The sequence below is a fragment of the Rhinopithecus roxellana genome, chromosome 5 (assembly GCF_007565055.1).
Source record: "Rhinopithecus roxellana isolate Shanxi Qingling chromosome 5, ASM756505v1, whole genome shotgun sequence".
Lineage (NCBI taxonomy): Eukaryota > Metazoa > Chordata > Mammalia > Primates > Cercopithecidae > Rhinopithecus > Rhinopithecus roxellana.
The window spans coordinates 146,599,770-146,625,690 of NC_044553.1; the positions used below are offsets into that span (position 1 = coordinate 146,599,770).

A 25,921-nucleotide genomic window follows, 5' to 3' on the forward strand; every position below is an offset into this window, starting at 1 on the left:
ATTTTTAAGAATGTGCCTGGATTCGTAGAGGAGGAATTATTTGACTGATGAATGATGCCTGCCTTGGGCACAGGAGCAAAGCATAATCTCATATTTGTGAAGTATACAGACACTCAAACTCCATCTACAGTAATAAGATTGGTTTTTAAATAAGCATTCCATTATCTATACATAGAAATGAAAGCTGTCCTTCATAGTAGTCATGTTTAGAATCTAGTTATTTCAACAACTATCACTGTGATTAAACTATTGGAGTTCACCGTAAATCTGAAATGCAAATCAAACTCCGTGCTTTACAGGCAAACTTGGTTTTGACCAAAATGATACTTAGGAGTTGGATAAGTTACTTATACTGCCAGTCTTGGCTCCAAATGACTTCTACTTCCGGAACAAATTTAATCAGCCTTGAAGGATGCAAATGTGTGATTAATAAGGTCATAAGATTATCCCACCAAGGCTGGGCGCAGTGGTTCACACCTGTAATCCTAGCACTTTGGGAGACTGAGTTGCATCGATCACTTGAGGTCAGGAATTCAAGACCAGATTCAAGACCAGCCTGACCAACATGGTGAAACCCCGTCTCTACTAAAAATACAAAATAAGTTAGCCAGGCATGGTGGCACATGCCTGTACTCCCAGCTATTCAGGAGGCTGAGGCGGGAGAATCCCTTGAACCTGGGAGGTGGAGGTTGTAGTAAGCCAAGATCGCGCCATTGCACTACAGCCTGGGCAACAAGAGTGAAACTCCGTCTCAGAAAAAGAAAAAGATTATCCCACCAATAATTTGAGTTTCTGTAATGTATCGGGTACCCTGTGGAGTGCTGAGGATGGAAATGAAAGGCACAATCTCTGCCCTGAGGCACTTCTAATATGCACGGAACAGACAAGGAAACTAGCAGTTAAAACCAGCATAAGCAGCACTATCACTGAGGGGAGCTCAAGCTGTGTTGAAAGCAGCCAACTCCAAGGGGGTGGAGAGAAGTAAGGAAAGACTTCCTGGAGATATCTCATCAGCTGAGTTCTGAGGACTTGAATGAGTCAGGTAGTATTGGAATAGGGGAAGTGGTGCATCAGTGAGAAGGACTTCCAGAGGGATAGCAGGTGCAAAGACATGAAGACAGAAGAACTGTAGACCACTTACACTCGCTGTGACCCACAGTTGGGAATGCACCTTTGAAACCATGGCATGCCTCCCTCACAAAAAGAAGAGGAGAGACGGTGAAGACAAGTCAGAAAGAATCGCATCACATTCACTGGAAAAGTCATTAAAGCATATGCCCCCTGCAGCCACATAGCCTATTGAGATTCTTAGGTTTGGAACTGATTAACTTGGGTTGGAGTTTCCTGTTCTCTTTGAGCCTCGAAGTTTTCATCTGTAAAATGAAGATAGTCAACTTATGGTTGCATTTGCAAGGGTAAATGGGATGTTTGTAAACTGGCAGATAACGGGTGCTCAGAAATGGTCATCATCTTATCTCTACTCAGTATTAATAAGGCCATGGCTGGCAGAAGCATAGCAAGGGCAAAACCAAACACAGCATGAAATGTCAGCATCCAAGGGGTTGTTCATTTTATACTGGAAGACCTGTCATGATGTCTAAACTTAGTGTTTCACCAAGAAAATGTGACAATCAAGCAATGTACAATCAAGATCAGGTTAAAATACGGAAATGAAAGTAAATGTGCACCGACAATCCTGGCTTTTTTAAGGTTTCTCTTCATGGGTTGCTTTGCGCTCCTCCTCCTGCAAGATGGTGAGTCTCCACAGGCCCACGAATGTCATAAATGAGTGCAAGCTTGGGAAAGCACCTATCCTGTGTCCAGGACAAAATGTCTGTGGTCCAGAGCAGAGCTCCCAACCCAGCCACTATGAATCACGCTTAGCCCCACAAAAGAAAGGAAAACAGGAGAGACATTGGATTGGATCTTCCAGAAGGTCTTTGTTGCCATTTTTCTCCATCATTGAAAAAAAAATTACATCATCAAACAAAGACAATAGCAGCACAGCTTATTGAAATGTCACAAGCAAATTTGTTTTATACTTTCCCTAAGAACATTATGAAATCCCCCTCCCCCGGCATTATTTTCTGTAAAATGCCTTTTTTTTTTTTTTTTTAAAGCACCATGAAATCCTACAGAGAGAAAAATAAGTAAAACACCTCCGCACATGGATTTATCATCGTCACTGGGTCCCCTGCCTGTGACTCTGGGACGGGAAGGAGGCCAGAGGCTGGCATGTGAGGTGGTTTGCATATCGCTACTAGGCACCACTGCACCTTCTCCCTTCAAGCTCAGAGCCCCAACAGCAAAGGAGAGGTTCCGCAGTTACCTTCTGCAGCATAGGTCTGCTGAATCGATGGAGCAGGAGTCCTCTCAAAATAATTTCTTTTAATGCACAGGGAACTATTTCAGATTTTTCACCTAAGAATCAAGAACACAAAGTAGATACCAAATCTCAGGCACCTGTGAAAATGATCACCACTTTCAGTAAAATCAGAGACACCTCTCATTTCTTCTCAATGTCACTGCACTGATGTGGAGTGACTTATGACAGGCATGAGAGAACTGAGGTTTACATAGAGTATGGGTGAGTTGATGAAGTCCAGTGAAGGTATGGTGCAGGAACAGAAGTCAGGGCTTTGCTTACAGCCATGTAATTAGCATGCTGTTCCAAAGATTCCCTATGCAGAATTAACAGCATCCACAGTGCTACACTACAGTGATCTTTGTTTCAGAAAATTACCCTTTTTCTTTTATAAGGCCATTACTAGCCAGCTCTTACTGCTCACCAGCCACTGTCTTTGCACACAATTGCATCATAACAGTGAGAAAGAATAACCCCATATTAGCAAAATGCAACAAGCAGAGATATGGAATACAACACTGGCTGGTTTTTCCTTTCTCGTTTTACAGGGACTCTGAATGTTTGTTTTCCTACGCCTTTCTCATGGTTCAGAAACCTTGGTACACACTGGATGCTTCACATTCTCACCAAATCCAGCGGGTAAAAACCAGCCCCACCCAAACTCTGGTCACCTTCTCACTAGTCCTCAGAACCCAGCATGCAAATAGACAGGCAGCACTGACGAAGCCAGGAAATGATATCATCTCAGAGGGAGGCAAGGGGGCGGGTTCTTAATTTTTAGCTCAACTAAGACTTCAAACATGGAATGGTCCTTATAGAACCCAAAGCAGCCATTTCCTCAGGGGTGTGTGTGTGTGTGTGTGTGTGTGTGAGAGAGAGAGAGAGAGAGAGAGAGAGAGATGTCTGATCATAGTACTTGAATTCATGATACATGAAGTACTACAATTGACTGCAAATAGCAACAGCTTAAAATTCTTTAACTAGTCTTAACACCATGCAAAAAATGCCCTCACAGCATGAGCCCTCCCGGTAACAGTACACTAAAGAGCTATAAGGGAGGATAGAGAGAGCCTACACAGGGCATGATCCGAATTTGGACACCAGTCTCCCATGTACATCTGGTCTCCATCAATCCCCCAAAAGACAAATCCCAAAGGTCAGGAGACTAAGCTCTCACCTTAACCTAAAATGAGCAAGACAATTAATTAGTCATTATTCACAAATCCAGCTTATAACTTAATAAATTTAGTGAACTCATGGACTAGGGAGTGTTTCATTAGAGAACTGCATAACTACAATGGGCCTTGACAAGTATCTGTGCTCAACTCCCTCGATGTGCAGACAAGGTAATAGAGATCTAGGCAGGGAACTGATGTGCCCACAATCACAGGCTATGACTAGTGGAACACAAATAGTCCCAGTTACCTTAGTAACAGGCCAGAGATGGCCCAACACCACCCCAATCCCCACATACACGTGCGCGTACACACACACACACACTCTATACAGCCCTGCCCCAAAGTGATAAATTCCTGGAATCACTATTGGGTTAGGACTGGGTATGGAGCTGTACTCTTTCCAGGAAAAAATGCCCATTGGCTCCCTCACCAGTAAACCTCCAGATTTGTCATGCAAGAAAAATTCAGTGCGTGATTGCCAGTGAAGCCAGTGAAGCAAAAGACACCCCCCACTGAAGATGGTGGACGTGTGCTCTTTCCGTGTGTGAAATTGAAACATTTCTCCTAGGTTTATGGTGGAGTGGGAGTGCAGATTGGAAACGGAGGGCTGTGGTGATGCATGTATAGAATGTGTAGCAGCTTTGACATATCACGTGTATTCTACGTGCCATTTGGCCCCATCTACAAAAGGTAACATTCAAGTAACTTCACACCAACTGACCTCCTCCAAAATCTTAGTTTATATGAAGAGGAATCCAACCTCTTTTTCTCTCTCAGCTTCTTTGCGAGAGTATTTTATAGGTTTCTAAACACTTTGCACACATATTTAATCGATCGGTCACCATAGAGGGTCTTATTTGATTTTGTTCATCAGATTCGTGGCCAAATGTACCCAGGAAATGGGTTATGTAGAAAATTTCCCCACTCCCAGCCCAAGGTTATGTTTGATCCCTCTGTGTGACTGATTTGACTCGTTTGGGGAAGCATCTATGCACACACCAACACATGCACCTGTTCCATTTGGTAGAGTATGCAGCTTAGTGCTTTGAACTATTTTATTCCTGCTGCATGCAGAGTTCCTACAAAGTTAGCAAGTAAAGTGCAAAAGAGTGCTTTCAAAGGGCATTTTTTTAAAGGGTGCCACATACAGAATTTCAAAACCAAAACCAAATAAATGTACAGTAAGTGTCTGCAGGGGCAACCCTTTGAGCCATGTTTACACAGAGACCTTGTGCCCTCTTGGTGGTGGAGATTCCTCCGTATCTGCTCCCCACATCTGTAAGCTGTGTCCATGAAGCTAGAAAGACACACACACAAACACACACATTCACAAGAATGCATGACACAGACACTATAGTGAAGTTGAAAGCAGACTTTGGTCAGACTTTGAATACCAGCTCTACCACTTTCTTGCTGTGTGCCATTGGGTAAATTACATAGCTTCCCTGAGCCTCGATGTCCTTGTGTATATAATGGGTTTGCAAATACTTCCCACATAGTGTTGTGAGGTTTCACTGAGCTGATGTTCATAAAGTGCCTGTCCCACAGAAAGCACTGAATAAATGAGAGGGAAGCCTTTGCCAGATTTGGCTGTAGGGCCTGGAATTTTAACACACTACTACAAAGAACGTACCAGATAATACAGAGTGGAAACCCAAATAGGTGAGATCCATGGAAAGTTTAATTAGGAAACTTCAACTTGTTAGAATAACAGGAAGTCCCAGTGATCTACCTATTCCTTAAAACACATTTTGTCAGGCTGGAATGGTTCCCATAGTAAAACTCAACATCCACACCTGCATAAACATCACCTCCCAAGTGACTATTACTGTGTCGACACAGGATGTCACCAGTGAGCGTCATCTCCAGTCCAATGGAGGAGTTGACTTAGACCTTCCTTGGACAGGAAGGGTCTCATCAAAGTTGATTCTTATCTGACTCCTTCTCAAAAGCAATGCCAGAACTTCAACAGAGCCTAAAGGTCTGGGGACAGGGAGAGGAGACTGCCTGTGCTCCAGGCAGGGGAAAGCTGTACATTTTTGAGAAATGGGCAGGGACAGGTCTTCCATGGTACCAGCAGTCGAGGATGTTGTGGGTACAACTTTCCCTGGAGGTCAGAAAGCACTAGACAGTTTCTGGAAGTCTCTGTTAGTGCTGTGATCTTTTGGTAAATCCACACTGCGGGTTAGTTATGTAAAATCCCGTGAACTCTCTAAAAGGTAGCAGTGAGCCTAGAACACTCATAACCAGCAACTGCCTGGTGTTGCCAGGTCCAAGTGCTTTCGTGTGTGGCCCAAAGAGCTAGCTGTGAACCAGCCAATTATGATAAAGACTGAGGCATACACAGCAGTATGTATTTTCCCCTTTCTGATACAAACCCATTTAAAATCACCATGCAACCGATGACTAGCCAGTCCCCGACTTTCCTCTACGGGACGTTCTAGCCTCACGGACCAATCATAATTATGATGCGTTAGCTTATCGCCTGCAAACAATCAGTCTAGAGGTGTTCCAGTTTTAGTGAATTACCAATGTGAGATATAGAAACAAGCAAGGAGAAGAAGTGACATTTTCAGAATAAAGGAATGCCCAAACATAAAAGTAAAATGAAGTATTTTAAATATTTCTAAGTATCATTGTTAAATGGAATTAATGGCACTTATGCTGCAAGCAATAAAAACATTTCAAGCTTACTGTACAAGGGGTACATTTTCTCTTTGTTTGGAGATAGCGAGATTGGATCTTATCACTATGTCTACCCTAAGACACCCAAGGGACAAAAAGCCCTGAGATGGAAAGATGCCATGGTCCTCCTCAGTGTGTCTCAGAAATGCAGGATGTCTACTTTTATAAAAATGTAGGATCAGCTAGACAGAACAGCAAGCCACTGGCATCATGCAAGGCAATTGTTTTGGTATTTCTCCCTTTCTTATCAAAACAAGTTATAAGCAAAGTACATGGACATTTCCAAATCAGTTTATTGTCACCATTGCACCCACGGAGGAAAATGCATGATTGGCTTTTAACCACACAGCAGTTGACGTCGCATTTCACCACTGCTCGCCAGTTCATGCGGACTACCTACCCCCGTGAGAAAGACCAGACTCAGCAGGCTTCTGTCATTGGTTAAGGTGGTATCCACAGTGTGATGTGTTTGTGGTTATCTTTTTTTCTTTTGTCATGAGAAAAGCAATTGCACCTTTTAATACGTGTGCTCTGATCTGCTTCCAACAAATTCCAGGTGCTCTCAAGTCCCCACAGACATTCATTTGGAGCATAGAAAGACTAGGTATGATGCACTGAATGGTTTGTATCAAAATTCAAGCTCAGAGTACATGCCAAAATGTCAACTCCAACCCTTGTTACACATAACCAGTTCACCCCCAATCAGGTCCCCTTCTGCATATGCACATATTACTAACGACTCCACTAAAAAGACACAATTGTTTCTTTCAGGAGGCTGGTCTAAAGTATAGCTGCCCTTGTCTACGTGTGTGCCCAGGTGGCACTGCCCAGGGGTACAGCACTGCCACTGCAATGCCCTTAACATGTATGGCCAGAACTGGCTACGTGCACGGACACTCTTGCTGTGTCCTGTGGTTGCTATCTGAAATGAAGTTCTTGTTCTCTGATTCCTTTTGGCAGAGCAAGCTTTCAGTTGTTTATGGCACAGTGAAATATATTCTTCAATGCTATGTAATTTTGGACTAATAAGTCTGTTTAAGGCACGTGTTTCAGTGTGAATATTAAAAACACACACACACACACACACACATACACACACACACACAATGCTCAGTCCAAGACCAATGTCCTTCACATTTAGTTTCTGTCTTCAAGTAATGAGTTGTTCTCCAGCTCCTGGTCTTTGGTGTCCGTGGGTATCATCCCATTCTCCATCTCAGCGTGCTGCTGGATACAGTCTGTCAGCATGGCTGTGCTAGAGTTGTCCGAGTTACACATCTTTTCCGTCTCCTCCTCTTTCTTCTCTTCATCCAGGGAGTAATTCCGGAAGGTCTTGTAGATTTTCTGAACGTCCTCGGGCAAGGTCTTTTTGAGGTCCTTGTTCTTCCTCTTGGTGAGTCTGGAGGTGGACCCGAACTTGTTGATGATGTTGTCCTCAGATGCGCCTTGCCCATGCTTGTTCAACTGCTCCGGTCCCTTCAGACGCAGGTTGTTGGGCCGGTTGTTGATGCTCTCCTGGGATGAGGCCTTGAAGCGGCCAGTGTCCAGGGCGGCAAAGACAGAGCGCTTCTCGGGGGACAGCATGTCCAGCGAGTGGGCCCGCTGGTCCAGGCCCAGCCGCCGGCGCTCCATGCTGCGGATGGTGGCTGCCCGCTGCAGCTTATCGTGGATCTCCACGCTGAGCCTTCGCCGTGTCTCCCGGAACTCAGCCGTGACGTTAGCCTTCCACTCCGCCGCATGGGCCTTGATTTCACCCACCTGGCCAAGAAACAGAAGAGCAACAATATGCTGACAAATGCCATTTGCCTTGGGCCTCCCAGCTCCCACAGCCCTCGGGTATCCCCACGGGGAGGCCAGGAGGTGGCAGAGCACGTGCCCAGGGAGAGGTGCAAATGCTACCTTCAGACCTAGTATTTCTGCCACCGGGACACCCATCCCTAATTGGCTAAGTGAATAAGGTGGCTCAGGGAGACACACGTGGTGGGGAATCCCAAGAAGCCTGAGATTTGGAGATGGTGACTTAAAAGAGAGGGGGACGGCATTCTGCAGGAGAGGTTAAAATGTGGAGTTGGACAGGCCTGGCTTCCAGCTCTCTTTTATCAGTTGCATGGCCTCATTCCCCCAACATACACTTGAGTGACCATAGCTAGCTCATCTGAGATGAGGAAATACATCTCATTCCTGGGCACAGTGGATGTTGTGCAGGTCTTCTGCCCTCCCTGCCTTTCTGGTTTGCTATCCAGGTAGGGTGACCAACCTGTTCCGGTTTGCCTGGGGCTGTCCCAGTTTTAAAACAGAGTCCTGTGTTCTAGGAACTCCCTCAGTCCTGGGAAAACTGGGATGGTTGGCCACCCTATCTGGGCCATGCTATGGCCATGTGCTGTGGGGCTTTCCCTGGTTTAAGAAGATACTCCAGGGCACCTGGTAACCCACTTCCCCCAGTCAGAGTGCAGGAGGAGTGCCTGTTCTGCCAAAGCCCACAGAACAGGCCTCCTTAGAGTGGAGTTTTGCCTGAGAATCAGCACCAAATTTCTTGGCTCTTAATGAACAGGGCAGACAGTATAAGTCCCATGCTTCCCTCTGCAAATGAGGAACTCAAATTTGTGCATTCAGGAAAGTCAATATTCATGTTGTTCCCTTCTCTTTTGTTACAGCTGATTTTCAGCAGGTCAGTTAGCTGTCTGGGGAATCAGTCTGGAAATTGTATTGCTTACTTTCCTGGCTGACTTACGTAAGCCGGGAAAATTAGCATATGGACCCAGGAAAATGATATGGGAAATCTCTCCATTCAGCAACTTTCTCCTGGGGCCTTTTATACAGAATGAAACAAACAGAGGCTGGCCCTTTCTTTATTTCTTTGATTTTTCTTATCTCCCTTCCTTTCTTCAGCTCTTTTTTTCTCCCTCCTTGGCCGTCCTCCTTTCTTTTCCTCTTTTCCTAAGAGAGCTACGTTACATACATACATATATATATATATAAAATTGAGAGCTACATGGATATAGATATACACACACACACACACGTGTATATATATATATATGTATTTTATTTTTTCTGAGACAGAGTCTCTCTCTGTCGCCCAGGCTGGAGTGCAGTGGCACATCTCCGCTCACTGCAAGCTCTGCCTCCCGGGTTCACGCCATTCTCCTGCCTCAGCCTCCCGCGTAGCTGCGACTTCAGGCGCCTGCCACCACGCCCAGCTAATTTTTTATATTTTTAGTAGAGATGGGGTTTCACCGTGTTAGCTAGGATGGTCTCAATCTCCTGACCTTGTGATCCACCCGCCTCGGCCTCCCAAAGTGCTGGGATTACAGGCGTGGGCGCCTGGCCTCATTAAACATTTAATAAGGTGCCTGGCCTCATTAAATGTTTATTTTTGAAAGTGCTGGTGATTCTGATGGGGCTTTTTGTGTGAAGGAATTATCACCACCAACAACACCACCAGAAAACACCCGGCCGAATATTTATTTTTTGATCACAAAATCTATCTTTCCTTCTTATGTTCCCTTCATGTAAAGTTACATGCACAGCCCTGTCCACAGGGATGTATTTGTCTCTATGGATGCAACAACCAAGAAGGGATATAAGTGAAAAAGACCCATTGGATTCACTTCCCCATGGGGGGAATGAATTCAGTTTCTTACTGAATCAGGAAAGATTCTTGGTGTTCAACTGCCTTTCCACACAGACCCTGAGACCGGAAAGACAGGCTGCACACCCCCTCAGCCGTAGTCTACCTCTCCTGACTATTTATTTTCATTTTCATTTTTAAAAAATGAAAATGAAAATAAATAGTTGTTTATTAGTTGTTTACTGTTGTTTACTAGTTTTTCCAGGATTTATGAACTGGTAAACGAATCACCATATTTTCTCACCTGCCAAAAAAAGAATCCAGAAATAACTGTATTCTATTCTCCTTGGCTTTGAAAGAATGATTCAACATGAGGAAGCCTATGAGCCCCCCAGCCCCCAGCTGAGCCAGAAACACTCCAGCCCACAGGACAGAGACAGGCAATTCTGGACACAAGTTCATCTGTTCTCAGAAACATTCATAGAGTTAGGAAGGGGTCCTACCTCTTCTTTTGTCTTTTTGGACAGAACCCGTAGCCAATCTCCGATCATACTGAGGACAGCTGCAAAGTAGGCAAGGCCAACAAGGATCCAAAACCACACTAGGGGCTTATACCACTCACGATAATTGATGCCAGCGTTTCCCCCTGAAAACAACCAAATGTTACTTTAACCGTGATCTAGTATATGGTCTTTGCAGAGAACACATATTCCAGTCTATGTAGTGAAGACGTCATCCATCATTGTCTAGCACTCAGCTGTTAGGTCTGCTGTGTACAAGGTGGACCGGGGTTAGAGGGCAAGGGGGAGACCCGTCCCTTACCCACAGGAGCCTAACTTGAGGTTTTATTTCCCTCAATTCTTGATCACTAACCTTAATACCAGAAATAAAACACGCCAGTGGCCAACCTGACCCACTTATGTTCAACCTGAGCGTTGAGGATGAATGACTCTGAACTACAGCACAACACATCAGGCCTGGCTGTCATTGTTTTTTCTTAAACTTCTCTAAATTTATTTTAATAAAAATCAAATATCATATCACCCCCTATGGTTTGGAATTCTTGGAACCACTTCCATCTTAAGCACGCATACATTTACTAAGAGACAAGTGGATGTGTGGAAGTAAAATTAGCTTTAATGGCATTACTGGGACTTTGATGCAAGCAATAGTGATTTAATGCTAACTGAGGAATGGTGTTTACATAGTGCTAATCCAAAGGGTCAATTAGGCTGAGTAATTAGAGTCACCACGAGCTAGAACTAAAAGGGACCTTTGAGGCCAATCCTTTTATTTTATAAATAAGGATTACAGTAAAAAAATCCATCAAACCAAATTGGCCAGTTGCCTGATTGCATTGACTGGCTGTTCCATTGAAAGGACCAGTCATTTATTCTGAATAATTAGCCTATTTATTCTAACCTTCCTACAGGCACTGCTGGAGGCAGCCATGCAAAACAGGTTGCAAGCCCAACCCACCCTCCTAAAGAAGAAGTGAGGAAGCTCCTGGAAATAATGGACATCATCCTCGATCTCTCTCTGGGAAACACTGTTGCCTAAGGAAGCAGGCAGTGGCCGTTTCTAAGACGACAGATACTGGCAATGGATTGGTAACTATAGTATTAGGTGATGAGTGATTAGAGGCTTTCCCACTGGACCAGGGTTGTAACCACATCTAGCACCACTGACTCTTACAGCAAAGGCAGCTGGGCAAGAAATGTGACCTGTGGCTCCTCTCGACAAGCCCAAACCCAATCAGCAACACAGCCCAGCAGACCACGAGGTCTTGACAGCTACTGCCACTTCTTAACGTTAGAATTCCAACTTCTCTGTGCCAAGTTCCCTTCAGTTTGGTCCAGCTGCTTTTGGTTTTTCCTTTCAGACAACTCTCTCCCGCATCTTTAGAGCTTTAGGATACGATTTGAGTTCCTGCACCAGTAAGTGGTTTTTGAGGTTCATTTCATTTCTGTGGTTTCTGTGCTATGCCAGAGAAATCTGTAGCTTTCTCCTGTGGGCTATCTGGGAGTAAATATTTACCTTTGCAAGTCACTATCACCCAGCAAAGATGGTCACTAGGGTGCGCTAGTGAACAAGGAACAAAGAACCAGGCAGTCAACACCCTTCTAAGTATCCCTTTATGAGCTGCTTATCTGGATTCGGAGTTCTGTGTGTGCTCCCAGACAGAGCTGCAAAATACTGTAAGACTGTCCTAAAGTGAGTTAGCTGCAAAATAAATCAGCAATCAATCCTGCAGGATCAATGTTCTGATTACATTTCTAGTAGAGTTCGTACTATGTCAAATCACAGCAACCATCAACTCTGGTTAATGTGTCTTTTTCCAGTGATTGGGCAACCTTCCCTATCACTCTTAGACTGTTACCGAAAGATAGAGACAAACTTCCAGTCTTTTCAGGCATGCATTCTCCAGATTGGTGTGTGTAAGCTTGGAAAACTGGAGCTTGGAAGGGATCTGGCCTAATTGCCGTCAGCACTATGACTTTTAAGAGACCATGGTCTGCAGAAACCTCAGGACAAAGGAAATATGGCTCTGTAATCACTGACAAGGGCAATAAAACTGTGCATGCCTAGGACTGTGTAGGTTGTGCCCTTACTAGGTAAGTAAAGATAAGGTAAAGTGCTAGTTTGTACGAAGTGCTCAGTCTATGGTAGATATTAATAATAAATAATAAATAATAAAAGCATCATTTTAAAAAACTCACTCCCAGGCCTCTGCTGTTTGTGCCTCAGACTAATAGACCAAACTGAGCCATTGGTTAGATATCTGTGTCTGTCACAAGTATCTTATAATAGATAGTCCTCAGGACAGCCCAGTGCTATCCCAGAGAGCTCTAAAGCACTACACACTGCAGATTATGCTTTGGGTACTTAAAGGCATTTGTGAAATAGTTCAAAATTCCAGCTGCCACTACTTGTGTTTACCTTAGATTGGAACCACTACTGAGTTTTCCCATAGACCAGCTACGGATGATGCTAAGGGATTAACTGGAACACATCTATAACTGTTCCTCTTACTTTTCTCAGTTTCTCTGTGTGGTCTCTCTTCGGAGCTTGAGGCCACTAACTAGATATCCATGGTTGAGCACTGCGCATAAGGAAAAATGGGTAGAGTCCCAGACTCCAGGCTTTCTGTAAATGATTTTTAGTCAAATTGTCAAAAGTCAAAAAAACTAAATTTAGTCACTTTGCAATTCTTAGTCCTTAAGCAATAAAAAGGAAAGGGGGGAAAACATCTACTATTTCTACAAAGTGGAATTCAGTCTTTGTCTGCCCAATTGGAAGAGCTACAAAACCACTCTGCCAGTTATTTGTATTGTAAAATTAACAGGGAGGTACCCGCACCCCTATTGATGAGCCTTCAGCAATCTCTTCCAGAATTTCCTGTTTGCCAGACTCCCAGAGACCAGAACCCACTCCTCCTGATGTGCACAGTATTTCCATGGAGAAATCAAGACACTGCTGGGATCACACACCAAACAAGAACGATCTGGCCAGGTGCAGTGGCTCACACCTGTAATCCCAACACTTTGGCAGGCCGATCGCATGAGCCCAAGAGATGGGGACCAGCCTGGGCAACATGACTAAATCCCATCTCTACAGAAAATACAAAAAATAAAAATGAAAAATAGTCAGGCATGGTGGCACATGCCTGTAGTCCCAGCTACTCAGGAGGCTGAGGTAGGAAGATTGCTTGAGCCCCAGAGGTACGAGGCTGCGGTGAGCCGTGATCACACCATTGCACTCCAGCATGGGCACCAGAGAGAGACCCTGTCTCAAAAACAAAAAACAAAAAAAACAGTCTGCTTAGGGCTCAGGTCAGGCTGCCACTTCACCAGGAACTGGTAAAGGAAACACACACACACACACACACACACACACACACACACTACCCAGACATTTCAAACTTGTGACAGATGATAGAGTTGCTTGATCAAAGCGTTCACTTCTTGTAGTAGAAACCGATCACTTGTCTAAACACCTAGAACCATCCCATTAGAAAAAGAGAAGTATGACCTCTTCCTTCTATCCGTACCTTTCTACCACTTTGGGAAACTGGTGTTCATAAGAAACGAAGTCTCATTTCATTTGCAAGTTCCCTGGCCCTAGATGAAATTGATGGTGATTTTTTTCACTTCCTTAAACATAGCTCATCCACATTTATTTTTACAAGGAAGGCTCTTGCTTGTATACACACTCCTGTAGAATCCATGAGCTTATATACCCTCTGGGCAGGTGTATCTCAGCTCCCTGTAGATACACCTTAGCTTTGTATCTGGTCATGCCCCGGACAACGTTTGCAGAGACAATGGCTCTCACCTGGGAGTCAGGAAGCTGAACCCGCAGGTCACTGCAGACCAAATTCTATGCTAATCTCGTCTGAGTTTCCTATGTGCCACCTCCTAGCACAGCCTTTGTCATTCGATTAGAAAATTCAGAAGTCCAAGATTCAATGAAAAATTCACTTTAGTCTTGTATAATTCGTGTGACGATAAGGGAAATAAGCATCCTGAGAAGGAAAGGGTTGGCTTTCTTTTCATGGCAGAAAAAACCTATGGTGTTTATATTACATAGGACTAGGGATTTGAAATGAGCCTCTTCATAGCAGTAGTGACACTGAGTCATCTTCACTTGCTTCTCCTGCAACATCTTTTATCGATTGTGAAAAGCACAGCCAACAGATTATTTTCCCCACCAGAGCCCCAGTGCCTGGGATGCCAAGGGTGCTTACCTGCCACGAAATCACCAAAGCCCACCGTGGTCAGAGTGACCACCACAAAGTAAATGGACTCCAAGGCCGTCCAGCCCTCGATATACTTAAAGATGACAGCAGGGATCGTCACAAACACAATGCAGCCGGCCAAGATGAAAAGGATGGTTGAGATGACCCGGATCTTAGTCTGACTCACTTGCTTTTTCTAGGAAGAGCAAAGGAGAAAGATAGGCAAGTCAGCAGCATCACCCTGGATTCAGGATACAGATGCACAGAAAAAGGTATTGTGTCAGTGACTTTTAACTTTTCTCTGGTCATTGGCTGCTTGGAGGAAGTTTTATGAACGCTGTGAACTCCTTCCTAGAAAAGTGCACAAACAGAAGTTTTCAAGTGGTCTAGGAGGTTCTCAGGCTCCCTGAAGCCTGTTTCTGGACAACAGGTCAAACAAACAAACAAAAAATCCTGCTTAGCCGATGCTTTGAATGTTTCTTGCATGGTTCCATGACTGCAGCCCAAATACTGATTCTAACTTCTCACTGGTACAAATATAATGATTTCCCAAAAAGGGCTTGCTGCCATTTGTCATGTAGTATTACTGATCCTCCATTCATGAGAATGAGTTTGGAGCTCTTTCCACAATGGTGGTGATGGATTTGCACCGTTTCCCTTGTGTCAAACAGAATATGCTGGAAAAAAAATTATCCGAGTCAGGCCAAAATGTTTGGATGAAACGGAAAACACAGTCATCCCCATCTTCACCTGTGACTGACTCTAGCCAAGTATTTGTGTGTTTCTTCACCCCCACCTTTTCCCTGCTGAAGCTGTACATTTATAACACACTTTTGTTTTAAAACACACTTGTTTGAGCTGGTGCTGTGATCATCATGTGTGCTGACTGTATCACTCACAAGAGACAGGACAGGAGTTAGCATAACAGGGTCCCTATCTAAATGGGTAGTAGGATGACAATTAGATTGACTTAATGATCTAAGGTGAAATCTCCTTTGGGGCTTTGAAATTTTTATACATCTCTGCAAACAAATCTCATCTCATGCCAGCTCTTGAAGGAGTCAGTTGTTGGGTCATTAAAAAAAAAAAGGCATCTAGAATGGGAATTAGACTGATACTGGGGCAAAGGAATCATACCAATGGAGTCCAGGAGTGGGACTGGTAGCATCGGTAATATTCTCTTTGGATGTGCTGAAGGCAACACTTGAATTGACTCTAAGCTGAAAAATCCTCGCAACTCTCAGAATTGGTGCTGGAGACTGTCACCAGGAGGCACTGGTATCATATACTAGCATAAATATATGAATGATGTGTTTAGCACCAGAATGTATGGCCTTTCTACATTGCCTAGATGAATTTTCTGCAAACGTACACCACATTTAGGGCAATCAATATAGGAAATCCGTGCCATGAGACTTGCATCCTCTTCATTGCACCAAGCACAGAGAGACTTTCGCTTTATATACTTCATTTTACACATGCAAAACAGAAGCCAAGAGGGGTTAAGGGACTTGCATAAAATGATGCTACTAATTAGCTGAGATTAGAATTCTGAGGTAATTAATTCTCAGTCCAGTGCTTAACAATGGAAACAGCTTTTCAAGTAATTCAACAATTCACCAGCCCAAAGAAAGTTGTCAAAGTTGTCTGCATCTAACAAAAGAAATCAGACTAACTCCTGCTGAAAATGAGCAGTCCTCTGTCCCTTCTGCGAAGGAAGACTGGGAATAAAAAATGGTCACTGGATGATCTGTCCAGGAAAAGCTAAAGAAATGCCACCCTCCCTTGTAAAAAGGAGGTACTTTTCCAACTCCTAAGAAGGTATCTGGTATATGAAATGGGAACAGGGAAAAATAATTTGATCTATGCTCAGATATAGAAACCCTCCTAATCTCAGAGAAGCCATCTGAAAAAAAAATTACAATTTATTGATATTGTTGAAACTGTATATGAAAATATTGACTTTTTCACACATGAAAGTGTCATAACAAGATACATTACCTGAAAACTGCAGGGAAAGTTTTGTCCATTTTATAAATTTCCATGTTGGATATTATAGGGGGTTTTGTGAAGGCAGGTAAGCCCCTCTGAGAATCCAGGAACGTACTTTAACTAACCTAGTTTTGTTTGCAGAAATGTATGAAAAGTTCAAAGGCCAAAAGGAGATTTCGCCATAGGTCATTAAGTCAATCTAATTGCTGGCAATGGGAGCACTATTCCTCCTCAAATATTCCTCCTCAAACATATAATGAAATTAAAATGAATTAAATGTTTGTGAGATGCTTGTTAAGTCATAAATTAAGATGTGAATGTAATTTCAATCTAAATGAGGTTAAGGTTGGCAAAAGAGGACTGCAAGTATGTAGGAAGCTGGAGACATTCCTGGACTTCGGGAGATGGGCAGGAGGGAAGATGGGGAAGGACAGGGGTGGATTTGTTTGATGGCAGACAAGGAGGTGTGTAACAAAGGCTAGATCGTGGCATCTTAATTGCATCATCTACTGGAGACTTTATCAGCAAGATAAACACTTCACCACTACTCATTGCCCAGGCCAACAAGTGTGTTCCTGGGCTACTTCTCCCAGACATCCAAGGGTGATGCTCAGAGAATGTTTGGAGCATTTAATTATCAGGGTATTTTAGGGACTTAAGAAATGAGTGTCTTGCATGTGTATGTGTGTGTAGGTGTATGAAAATATGTGTATACCCATACTTCGCTATAAAAAGTGCTGTGGGTGTAAGGTTTTAGCAATATCTGTTATTCTGGATACCCATGTTTTTGCTGCCCTCTAGGTATTTAAAAAAAAAAAAAAGTTGCTTTAATTGAGCATTTTAAACTGCAGCTTTCACAATGGAATCACAAACCATCTCATGTACCGTGTGGTGATCTTCAGTTTTCTTATCTCCATTAGTCCTGTAACTGTTCACTACTGCTGAAAAACCATAACAGTGTTTAAGAACACAGAGTCTAGGGAAAGACTGCCTGAGACACATCCCATTCCCATTGCTAAATAGCTGAGTGACCTTAGGCAAGTTTCTTGACCTCTCTGTGCATTAGTTTTTTTTCTCTATAAAATGGAGATATGAAACCCCACCTTATCGGATTGTTTGGAAGATTAAACAAGTGTGTAAACACTTAGCACAGTGCCTGGTTAATATTCAATGCTTGTTAACAGGCCATTTTAATGTAAATGCTCAAATTTCTCCTTAGACATAGACAGTCCCAGGTTTAATGCTTCTCTTTGCCATTGAGGAATGTTTCCTCCTATGTGGCTTAAGATAATCTTTGTTTAGCTTCAGGAGTTTGCTGCTGGTTGTCTTTTCCTGGATATATTGTATACCTCATTGTCAATGACAAAAAATGTCCTCATTCTCCTTTGGTTCTTCTTGCCAACTCTGGTTTGAGCTCTCAGACAGTCTCAGCTCACAATCTTGGAAGCTTTTTTATTTGTCTTCCAATTAATTCCACCCTACTTCCAAAACCCCAGGCTCAGCCACCTCCCCGTCCCGTTTTTCATCATCCTTCAGAAACTGCCAAGAATTGCAGATAATGTTTGCAATGTCAGGAACCAGCTGCAGAGGGATTCTGAGAGGCACAAACCTCGCTCTCCCTGCCTCCCTGACACTCCCCCTGCCACTTACATTATGGAGCTGTGTTTCCACGATGGGGTTGCTAGGCAAAATTGCATTGCTTACTTAGTAAGCAGAGCCGCTAGTAGAAAGCTCTGTGAGAGCCCAGATCTAACTAAGCTAATGTGTCCTTAGGTTAACAAAACTGTTATCAGGGAAGAGATGGTCTGATATGACATTTGGGTAGAACTGATAGGATGGTTGTGTACTTCTGTCTAAATCATGTTTTCACACTTTGTTGATTGGTTAGACTAGAGCGCGTGTTCTTCCCTTCTCTTTACACAAACAGTATTTTGCAAAACTATCTCCCGTATCCGATTGATACAAACTATAGGAATTTCTGAAGTACTCAAAACCCATCTCCTGTAGAGTTGTTCATTTAGTTGTTACAATTATATGTGCAATTGTTCCAAAGACCAAGTAAGCTTCGTAAACAGGAGGAGAGGGAGCCAGTTATAAGAGCTCTCTTTTGAGAGAGGGATGTATGGACTGACAATCTGGGAAGTGTTTACTTGTTTCAGGCCTCAGAGGGCTAAGCCACATGTCCAATTCTCATTAAGCATAACTCTCTGCCTGTTTTTGTTTACTTCCACAATGTTATTTTGGAGAGCATGTATATTTCCATTCATTTGTGGGCTATTTTTTTCATTTAATTTTTACCCACTCTTTAATCCCCATTGTTTGCATCTTTATGTAATTTCTTAGAATTCTGAGATTAACAATTCAGATTGTTCTGTCTGGCTGGGAAATTACTTATTCGTTGTGATTTCTAGCCAGGATGTCGGGGATTTTACTCAAGAATAAAGACACTGCAGTAAAAATCGTAAGGCAGAAGCTAAACATGCAGAGCTCGATTTATGGCTTGGTTTGTTGAAATTCAAACACATCACCATAGTAATACAACTGAACTGAGGATAATTTCTCAAAATGGAAAGATAATGGGAACTGCCTAGTAAGAGGACTGACTTCATTTTCTTATAACATGTTTTCTTCCAAGATTTATTTTAGAAGGTTCACTTATAACTAATAATTTCAACATCACAATGAATGGCCTTGTGGCACTAGCAATTCTATAAACTATGAGTAGAGCTTTTAAACATCTTTGCCTAAAATCTCCATGGCAGAGATGCTGTAAGCACACATTAGTGAGAACAGTGAAGTGAAACCTTCATGAAGCCTACTGAAAAAGTCCCACTCAAAAGCTGAATACACAAATGGATCATATCTACACACACAAAGAAAGTTTATCTCCAGCTTCTGACTCTGAAGTCATGTTGCATGACACCTATGACAGACTGGCCAGTTCAGTACTCTGCTGGTTTCACTATGCAAAGTTTTTGAAAAAGATGTTGGTATATACAGGTAAATTGTTTTTATCACTCGACTACCAATATAGGTGCATCTGGGATGGAAAATAAAGAAAATTCACAAATAATAAAAACTCAGGCCAGGCGTGGTGGCTCACACCTGTAATCCCAGCTCTTCAGGAGGCTAAGTTCAGGAGTTCAAGACCCACCTGGCCAACATGGGGAAACCCCATCTCTACTAAAAAATACAAAAATTAGCTGGGCACGTTGGTAGATGCCTATAATCCCAGCTACTCAGGAGGCTGAGGCAGGGAGAATCGCTTGAACCCGGGAGGCGGAGGTGGCAGTGAGCCAAGATTGTGCCATTGCACTCCAGCCTGGGCAACAGAGAGAGACTCCATCTTAAAAAAAAAAATCAACTGTTCCACTGCAAGAAGACTTTAATTAAAATTTTCAAAAGTTTTCTATTCTGAAAAACTGGTGACTGTTAACATTTGAAGATAATATGCTATTGGAACACAAGATTTGGCATTTAATTCATTCTGCACATAATTATTTAAAACCTTTATATGTCAGGCACCATTCTAGTTGCAAGGGACATGGCAGTTCAAGGGAAGGAGGGAGGGAAGGAAGGAAGAAACAGAGAGGGAAGGAGGGAAGAGAAAGAGAAAGAGAAAAGAAAGGAGAAAAAAAGAAAAGAAAAAGTTCCTTCCTCTTGCACACAAAGTCCAGCAGGAAGATCTGAACCTTTGGCTGAAAAAGGTCTTTGTGGCACTGTCCATGGTGCCCCACCCTGGTAGATATTGAAGGCAAAGCTTAGTACCTAATGACACCTGGGTGACCAAATATATCACCTGGGAGAGAAGAAAGGAAAGAATAACATTCTTGTAGCTCTGGCATGTGGAATATAAAAGCATGCCAACTGTAATGGACGATCTTTAAATCTCTGTTAGTCAGGCATTCAGAAGATATGTCTCAGAGGCAGGCATAATTCATAAGCGATCACACCACATGTAGAAAACATCCAGACAAATCCTTAACTGAAGAAGGGTCCATCTCTTCGGTTGAAGTGTGACAGAAAGCCCATGGAAAGGTAAGGAGAATGGGACACCTGCTGATGAGCCACATCAACTGAGTAACTCCTGACAATCCCAAAAGATGTCCCTCCTAGCTGCTCACCTATCCAGATTCTGATTTTATCCCACTCAGATTTCAGCAGCATCATGAACAATGCCTCCATCTCAAACAGCCTCTCTGCCATCACAAGCAGAAGCATACAGTAATACTACAGTAACAAGGCTACAGACAGCTAAAAGGTAGACTCACTCTTCTTCCATTGGCTAACAAGGTGTAAGGTCACAGTTCCCTGGCTATGCAGTGCACAGGAGTGAAGGCACAAGACCCCTCTAATAGGATAAAGGCTCATTTTCCACCCCAATGCTTCTTTCCTTGTATAGAGAGCTCCACCTGCTGTAATACAGATGGCCACTCAACTCTTATTCTGACCCAGGATTCCTGTTAACCCAGCCCCTTCCTCTCCCCTTCCTTCTGGGAGGTACTCCTTGTGATCTCCTGTCTAATTCTGAGGTTGTATTAGGAAACTCATCTTTCCACAGATATAAACCACATTCTTCAGTATAAAGGGAATATAGTAATGTTAGGCTTTAATTTATCATCTCCTTTGTCTTATTTAATTTAATTTAATTAATTAATTTATTTATTTATTTATTTTTGAGGCAGACTCTCACTTTGTCACCCAGGCTAGAGGGCAGTGGCGCAAACTCGGCTCACTGCAACCTCTAACTCCTGGGTTCAAGCGATTCTCCTGCCTCAGCCTCCCAAGTAGCTGAGATTACAGAAGCACACCACCACGTCCAGCCAATTTTTGTGTTTTTAGTAGAGATGGGGGTTTCACCATGTTGGCCAGGCTGGTCTTGAACTCCTGACCTCAAGTGATCCAGCCGCCTCGGCCTCCCAAAGTGCTGGGATTACAGGAGTGAGCCACCGTGCCCGGCCCATGATTTTTTATCTTAGCAGAAAGCTCAGTGATTATTCTACTATGAAGGGGGAAAGAGGTGAAATCCTCTGGTGTTCAGCAAGCTCTCTTCAAAAGAAGGTGAGTTCCCTTCTTTAGATTGTAAATGTTCACCCGGAAGGAAAACATGTAGTAAAAGCAGAAAAGTTGGGTGAGATTACAGTGGGTTTCCTGCTAAGGGTGCTCTGCTAAAAGAAGAGTGGATTGGGACAGCCATTAAGGAACCCTGAGCTCTGGCTAGAGCTGTATGGGAAGGACAAGAACCTGGAACAGCAGCTGGGGCAAGGGGAGAGCAGTGTCAGGGTTCTCATGCAGCCATAAAACAGACTAGGTCAGTGAAACACCCCTTGCCTCGCTGGCTCCTCTAGGAACACTTTACTCTTTCTCATCCTTCCCACCCATCTCTTAGCTATGCAACTGTTCCCTGGAACCAGTATCCAAGAGTACATAGAACATGTAAAAGAGAAGAAAGCTGTCATATGACCCCTATCCCCACTCCCATGAGTAGCCTAGAGGCTACTAGACAGAAGAACTATCTATAGGTCCAGGAATAAAAGTAAATGACAAACAGTTATGCATTTTCTGTGGCCTTATTTATCTTGCCTGTTAGAAGATTTGAAGACAGCCTTCAAGGTCAGACAGATTTAGGTCAACACCTATATAAATGCCTGGGTATTGCTGGGTAAGCAGTAAACAACCCCCTTCCCAATAGTCAGTTTCTTTTCTTTTCTTTCTGTCTCTTTCTTCCTTTTTCTCTCTCTCTTTCTATATTTCTTTCTCTCTCTCTTTCTTTCTTTCCTTCCCTCCCTCCCTTCCTTCCTTCCTTCCTTCCTTCCTTCCTTCCTTCCTTCCTTCCTTCCTTCCTTCCTTCCTTCCTTCCTTCCTTCTAAGTTCTTCCTTCCTTTGTTCTTTCTTTTTTGACCAACACTTTTAATATAAGCACCTAGGGATGCTTGTCCACATAAAACTATAAATAATAATAAAATAAGCATTAAGAAATCTTACAGAGAAAGGTGTGTGAACTAGAAGAGAAAAAGGCAACATGAAGTAAACAAAATTAGAAAATCTTTAAGAAGGATAATTGAGAAAAAGACTTTGGGGTATAGAAAGAAGAGACAGAATAGTTTGAGGGATCTAGATTTTTTCTGGAGGAATAAGAAGGCTTCCCAGCTACACGTGTACCTAATTGTTTCAGAGATAAAAAGAAAATGGAGAGAAGGGAGAAAGGGATATGCATGAACTTTCTAGTTAGACTAGGAATGAGAAGTTAGGTAAGAAGGAAATACAGCTTTATAGAAAGTCATGCAGAAATAAGCCCTACACTGGAAAGGCCTGCATTGAGGGAACTGGACAGAAGCACCTACAAAAGAAAAAATTCCTTTAGCATATTTTTCAAGCTATGAATGAAACTGAACTCTATAACTTTTCTATTCATTTTTTCAATCAGTATTTATCATGCACCTACTCTCTGTCAGGTAGTGAACTAACTTCACTGGTGAGTAAAACAAAACAGCCCCCAGTCTCACAGAGCTAGTAGGAGTTGAGCCAAGCATTAAACAATCATGCAAGGAAATAATTAATCACAGCTTGTGATAAATCAGACATGTTGTGAAGGGAAAAGAACCCATGGAGTGAGAGAGTATAAAAGGGACCTCATGACACTGTGGAACTGTTTGCCTATCACAGTCTCCATATTTACTGCCCGTACCTCAAGATTCCCTCTTCGCAGTAAAGGGAGTTGTTGCAAATGATCCAAAACAGAGGATTAGTGATGGAGAGAAATAACCCTGCAAGGAGGCTAGAGAGGTGCCAGTGAACTTGGACTTCACATGCATTGGCTGTTTTCTACTCCTGACAGTTTCCATTGGAGCCTCATGGCAGAATCACCCAGGGCGAGTACCTTGACATCCTAGGGGACGTGATCTCATCTAAGTTTTATACAAATACCTCCGGGAAATGCCAGGCTCCAATTGTGTGTTGTGGACAAATAAATGCATACACAATTCATTTGCTTATTGATCTATCATTCATTTATGATTATTAAAGAGGAGCATTGCTCTTTCATTTGATTAGGATGGATTTGCTTAGAAGGACTACACTGGGCCGGGCACAGTGGCTCACGCCTGTAATCCCAGTGCTTTGGGAGGCCGAGGCGGGTGGGTCACTTGAGGTCAGGAGTTCGAGACCAGCCTGACCAATATGGTGAAACCCTGTCTCTACTAAAAACACAAAAATCGGTGAGGTGTGGTGGTGGGCACCTGTAGTCCCAGCTACTCGGGAGGCTGAGGCAGGGGAATTGCTTGAACCCGGGAGGCAGAGCTTGCAGTGAGTCGAGATCATGTGACTGCACTTCAGCCTGGGCAACAGAGTGAGACTCCATCTCAAAAAAGAAAAAAAGAAAAAGAAAAAAAAAAAAAAAAAGGACTACACTGAAGCCTATTTTGATTGCTGAACATGCACAATAATGTCCTGGCTTTTAATTAGTACATTTTTTCCCTCTTAAAAGAATTCAGTTATATGCAAACTCTTTCATGGAGCTTAATGTCATGAATTAAATAGACTTTTACCTTTCATGAAGAGGCTGGGCTGTTTAACTATGCAAATGAAAGCAGATGTAGGCATCCCAAGGCTGTGACTCCAGGGGACACGTGCTCTATAAGATAAAGTAGTCAACAGTGCCCCACCCTTAGGTAGGGTTACATCTCTGTAGATAATATTTCCTTTACAAGAGTACTCTCTTTAAAATGCAGTTCTAGATTACATTGCTCCTGCAAATTGTTTAGCAGAGATATGCATGAACAGTTTGAACAGTTCTTCTCAGAGGACCAGAAACTGAGAATCTAAAAGCAACAAAAGAAGATCTCTAGACCTCCTGATGTTCACCCCCTGCTAGAAGAAGGATTAGAAAATGGAGTTGGACCAACCCTGGTGATGCTCAGCCTGTGGCTTATGGTAAATGATTATCAACGATACTGCCATAGGTCTCCCAAACCACTCCCACTGTCATGCTGTGATCGAACAGAGCTAATGTGATCACAGGGCATGACCACGTTAGAGGATCCTTGTCTTTCTTTTTGTCCATCAATAATTTGAACATCCTTCTTTAGTTTGTTGAAAGACAGAGATCTCCTCCCAGTATAGAAGCTGCAATGTACCACCTGCTGACTTTCCCAGCCTCTCCTGCTATGAGGATACAAGCACGTAACCCAGGCTTTCACGGTCATAAAGACTTATGTGGTTCAGACTTTGAACCACACCCATGCAGATGTAATAGGGTTAAACCTTGAAGTAGTCATCTGAGAGTCCTCTGTGTTTTCCTCCTCCTCTTTCCTCTCACTGGCACCCACCCTCCACCGGACCATTCTGAAAAGAGGTGTGGAGATTCTCAGAGGCACCCTTACAGAACCACTTTCTCCTCTTCCAGACAGTAGGCAAGACCACGTTAGGAACAGAGACAGAGAGAAGGTGGAAAGGCCACTCAGCCTGGAGCAAAAGTACAGTGGGAGGGACGAGGTCTTCTTAGGGTCTTCCCAGCGGGGGGAAGCAAAATGTCCAGTCTGGAGGCCAAGAGGAAGAGATCAGATACAGAGCTTTCTGCTGGTGAATTACCACCTGTGCAGAGCCCACCTCTCAATGATTCACCACCTGTGCACAGCCCACCTCTCAAGAGTCCTGGATCCTCCTAGGTTCTTCGACAGAGGGTGAGGGACTGGAACCCTGAGTGGGTGGACATGGAAGGTAAACCTTGCTCTTGATCAAGGTGGAAGTGAAAGTATCAGCAGGGAGCTTCCATGGGAGGTGGGCTGGCAGGCAGGAGCAGACATATCTTGGATGTTATATAAAGAAACGGGGACCCTGTGGAAGTCATTCCAGGGATGGTGGCACCAATGCTGGTAGTATGCCCCACTCCAGGAGCAGCCACAAAGATGGTTCTAGCGGCAGCATCTAGGGGCCACTGCCCCGTATGTGCCCAGGCAGACACAGCAGTGGTTTCTTCTAGGACCAGTTCCGTGGTATGATTTGGTCAGTGTTCTTAACAAGGTACCTTCCAAGTTTGGGTTTCCAACCATCCCAAGGATTTGGTAGCTATCCAATATCCTTTTTGAAATTGTTTTCATTTCTGTTTAAATTAGCCATATTTTCTCTCATTTTGAGCTCTGCTACCTGCCTGCAACAGCTACTCCTGGAGGTCAGGGCAAGCTGGCTTCAGCCACTTGGAGGCAGGTCAAGGACACAGCCCAGCTGGACACCCTGGAACAGACCTGGAATTCTGGGCTCCAAGAACTGCCAGAACTGTAAGCAGATGTGATGTAACTGCTGTGGGTAATATCTCTGTGACATTCCTGAATCTTAAAAGTCTTGTTAAAATGTACAGCTGGTGTCAGCTGCAGTTTGGAAGGTGTTGTATCTAT

At 43.4% G+C, this 25,921-nt stretch overlaps 1 protein-coding gene across 2 annotated transcripts in view; it reads right to left on the reverse strand.

Annotated features, from left to right (window-relative positions):
• Positions 1–6,514: 6,514 nt before the first annotated feature.
• The window catches only part of KCNK10 (potassium two pore domain channel subfamily K member 10), a 143,250-nt gene continuing 123,843 nt past the window's right edge, over positions 6,515–25,921 (reverse strand). The window contains exons 5-7 of one of the 2 annotated variants that reach the window (XM_010383873.2): positions 14,547–14,733; positions 10,303–10,445; positions 6,515–7,986 (exon numbers count right to left, since the gene is read on the reverse strand). In XM_010383873.2, the coding sequence (XP_010382175.1) occupies positions 7,366–7,986; positions 10,303–10,445; positions 14,547–14,733 (951 nt within the window). In that variant the 3' untranslated portion in view covers positions 6,515–7,365. The remainder of the gene's footprint in view (positions 7,987–10,302; positions 10,446–14,546; positions 14,734–25,921) is intronic. The other variant, XM_010383872.1, reaches the window with a different exon arrangement.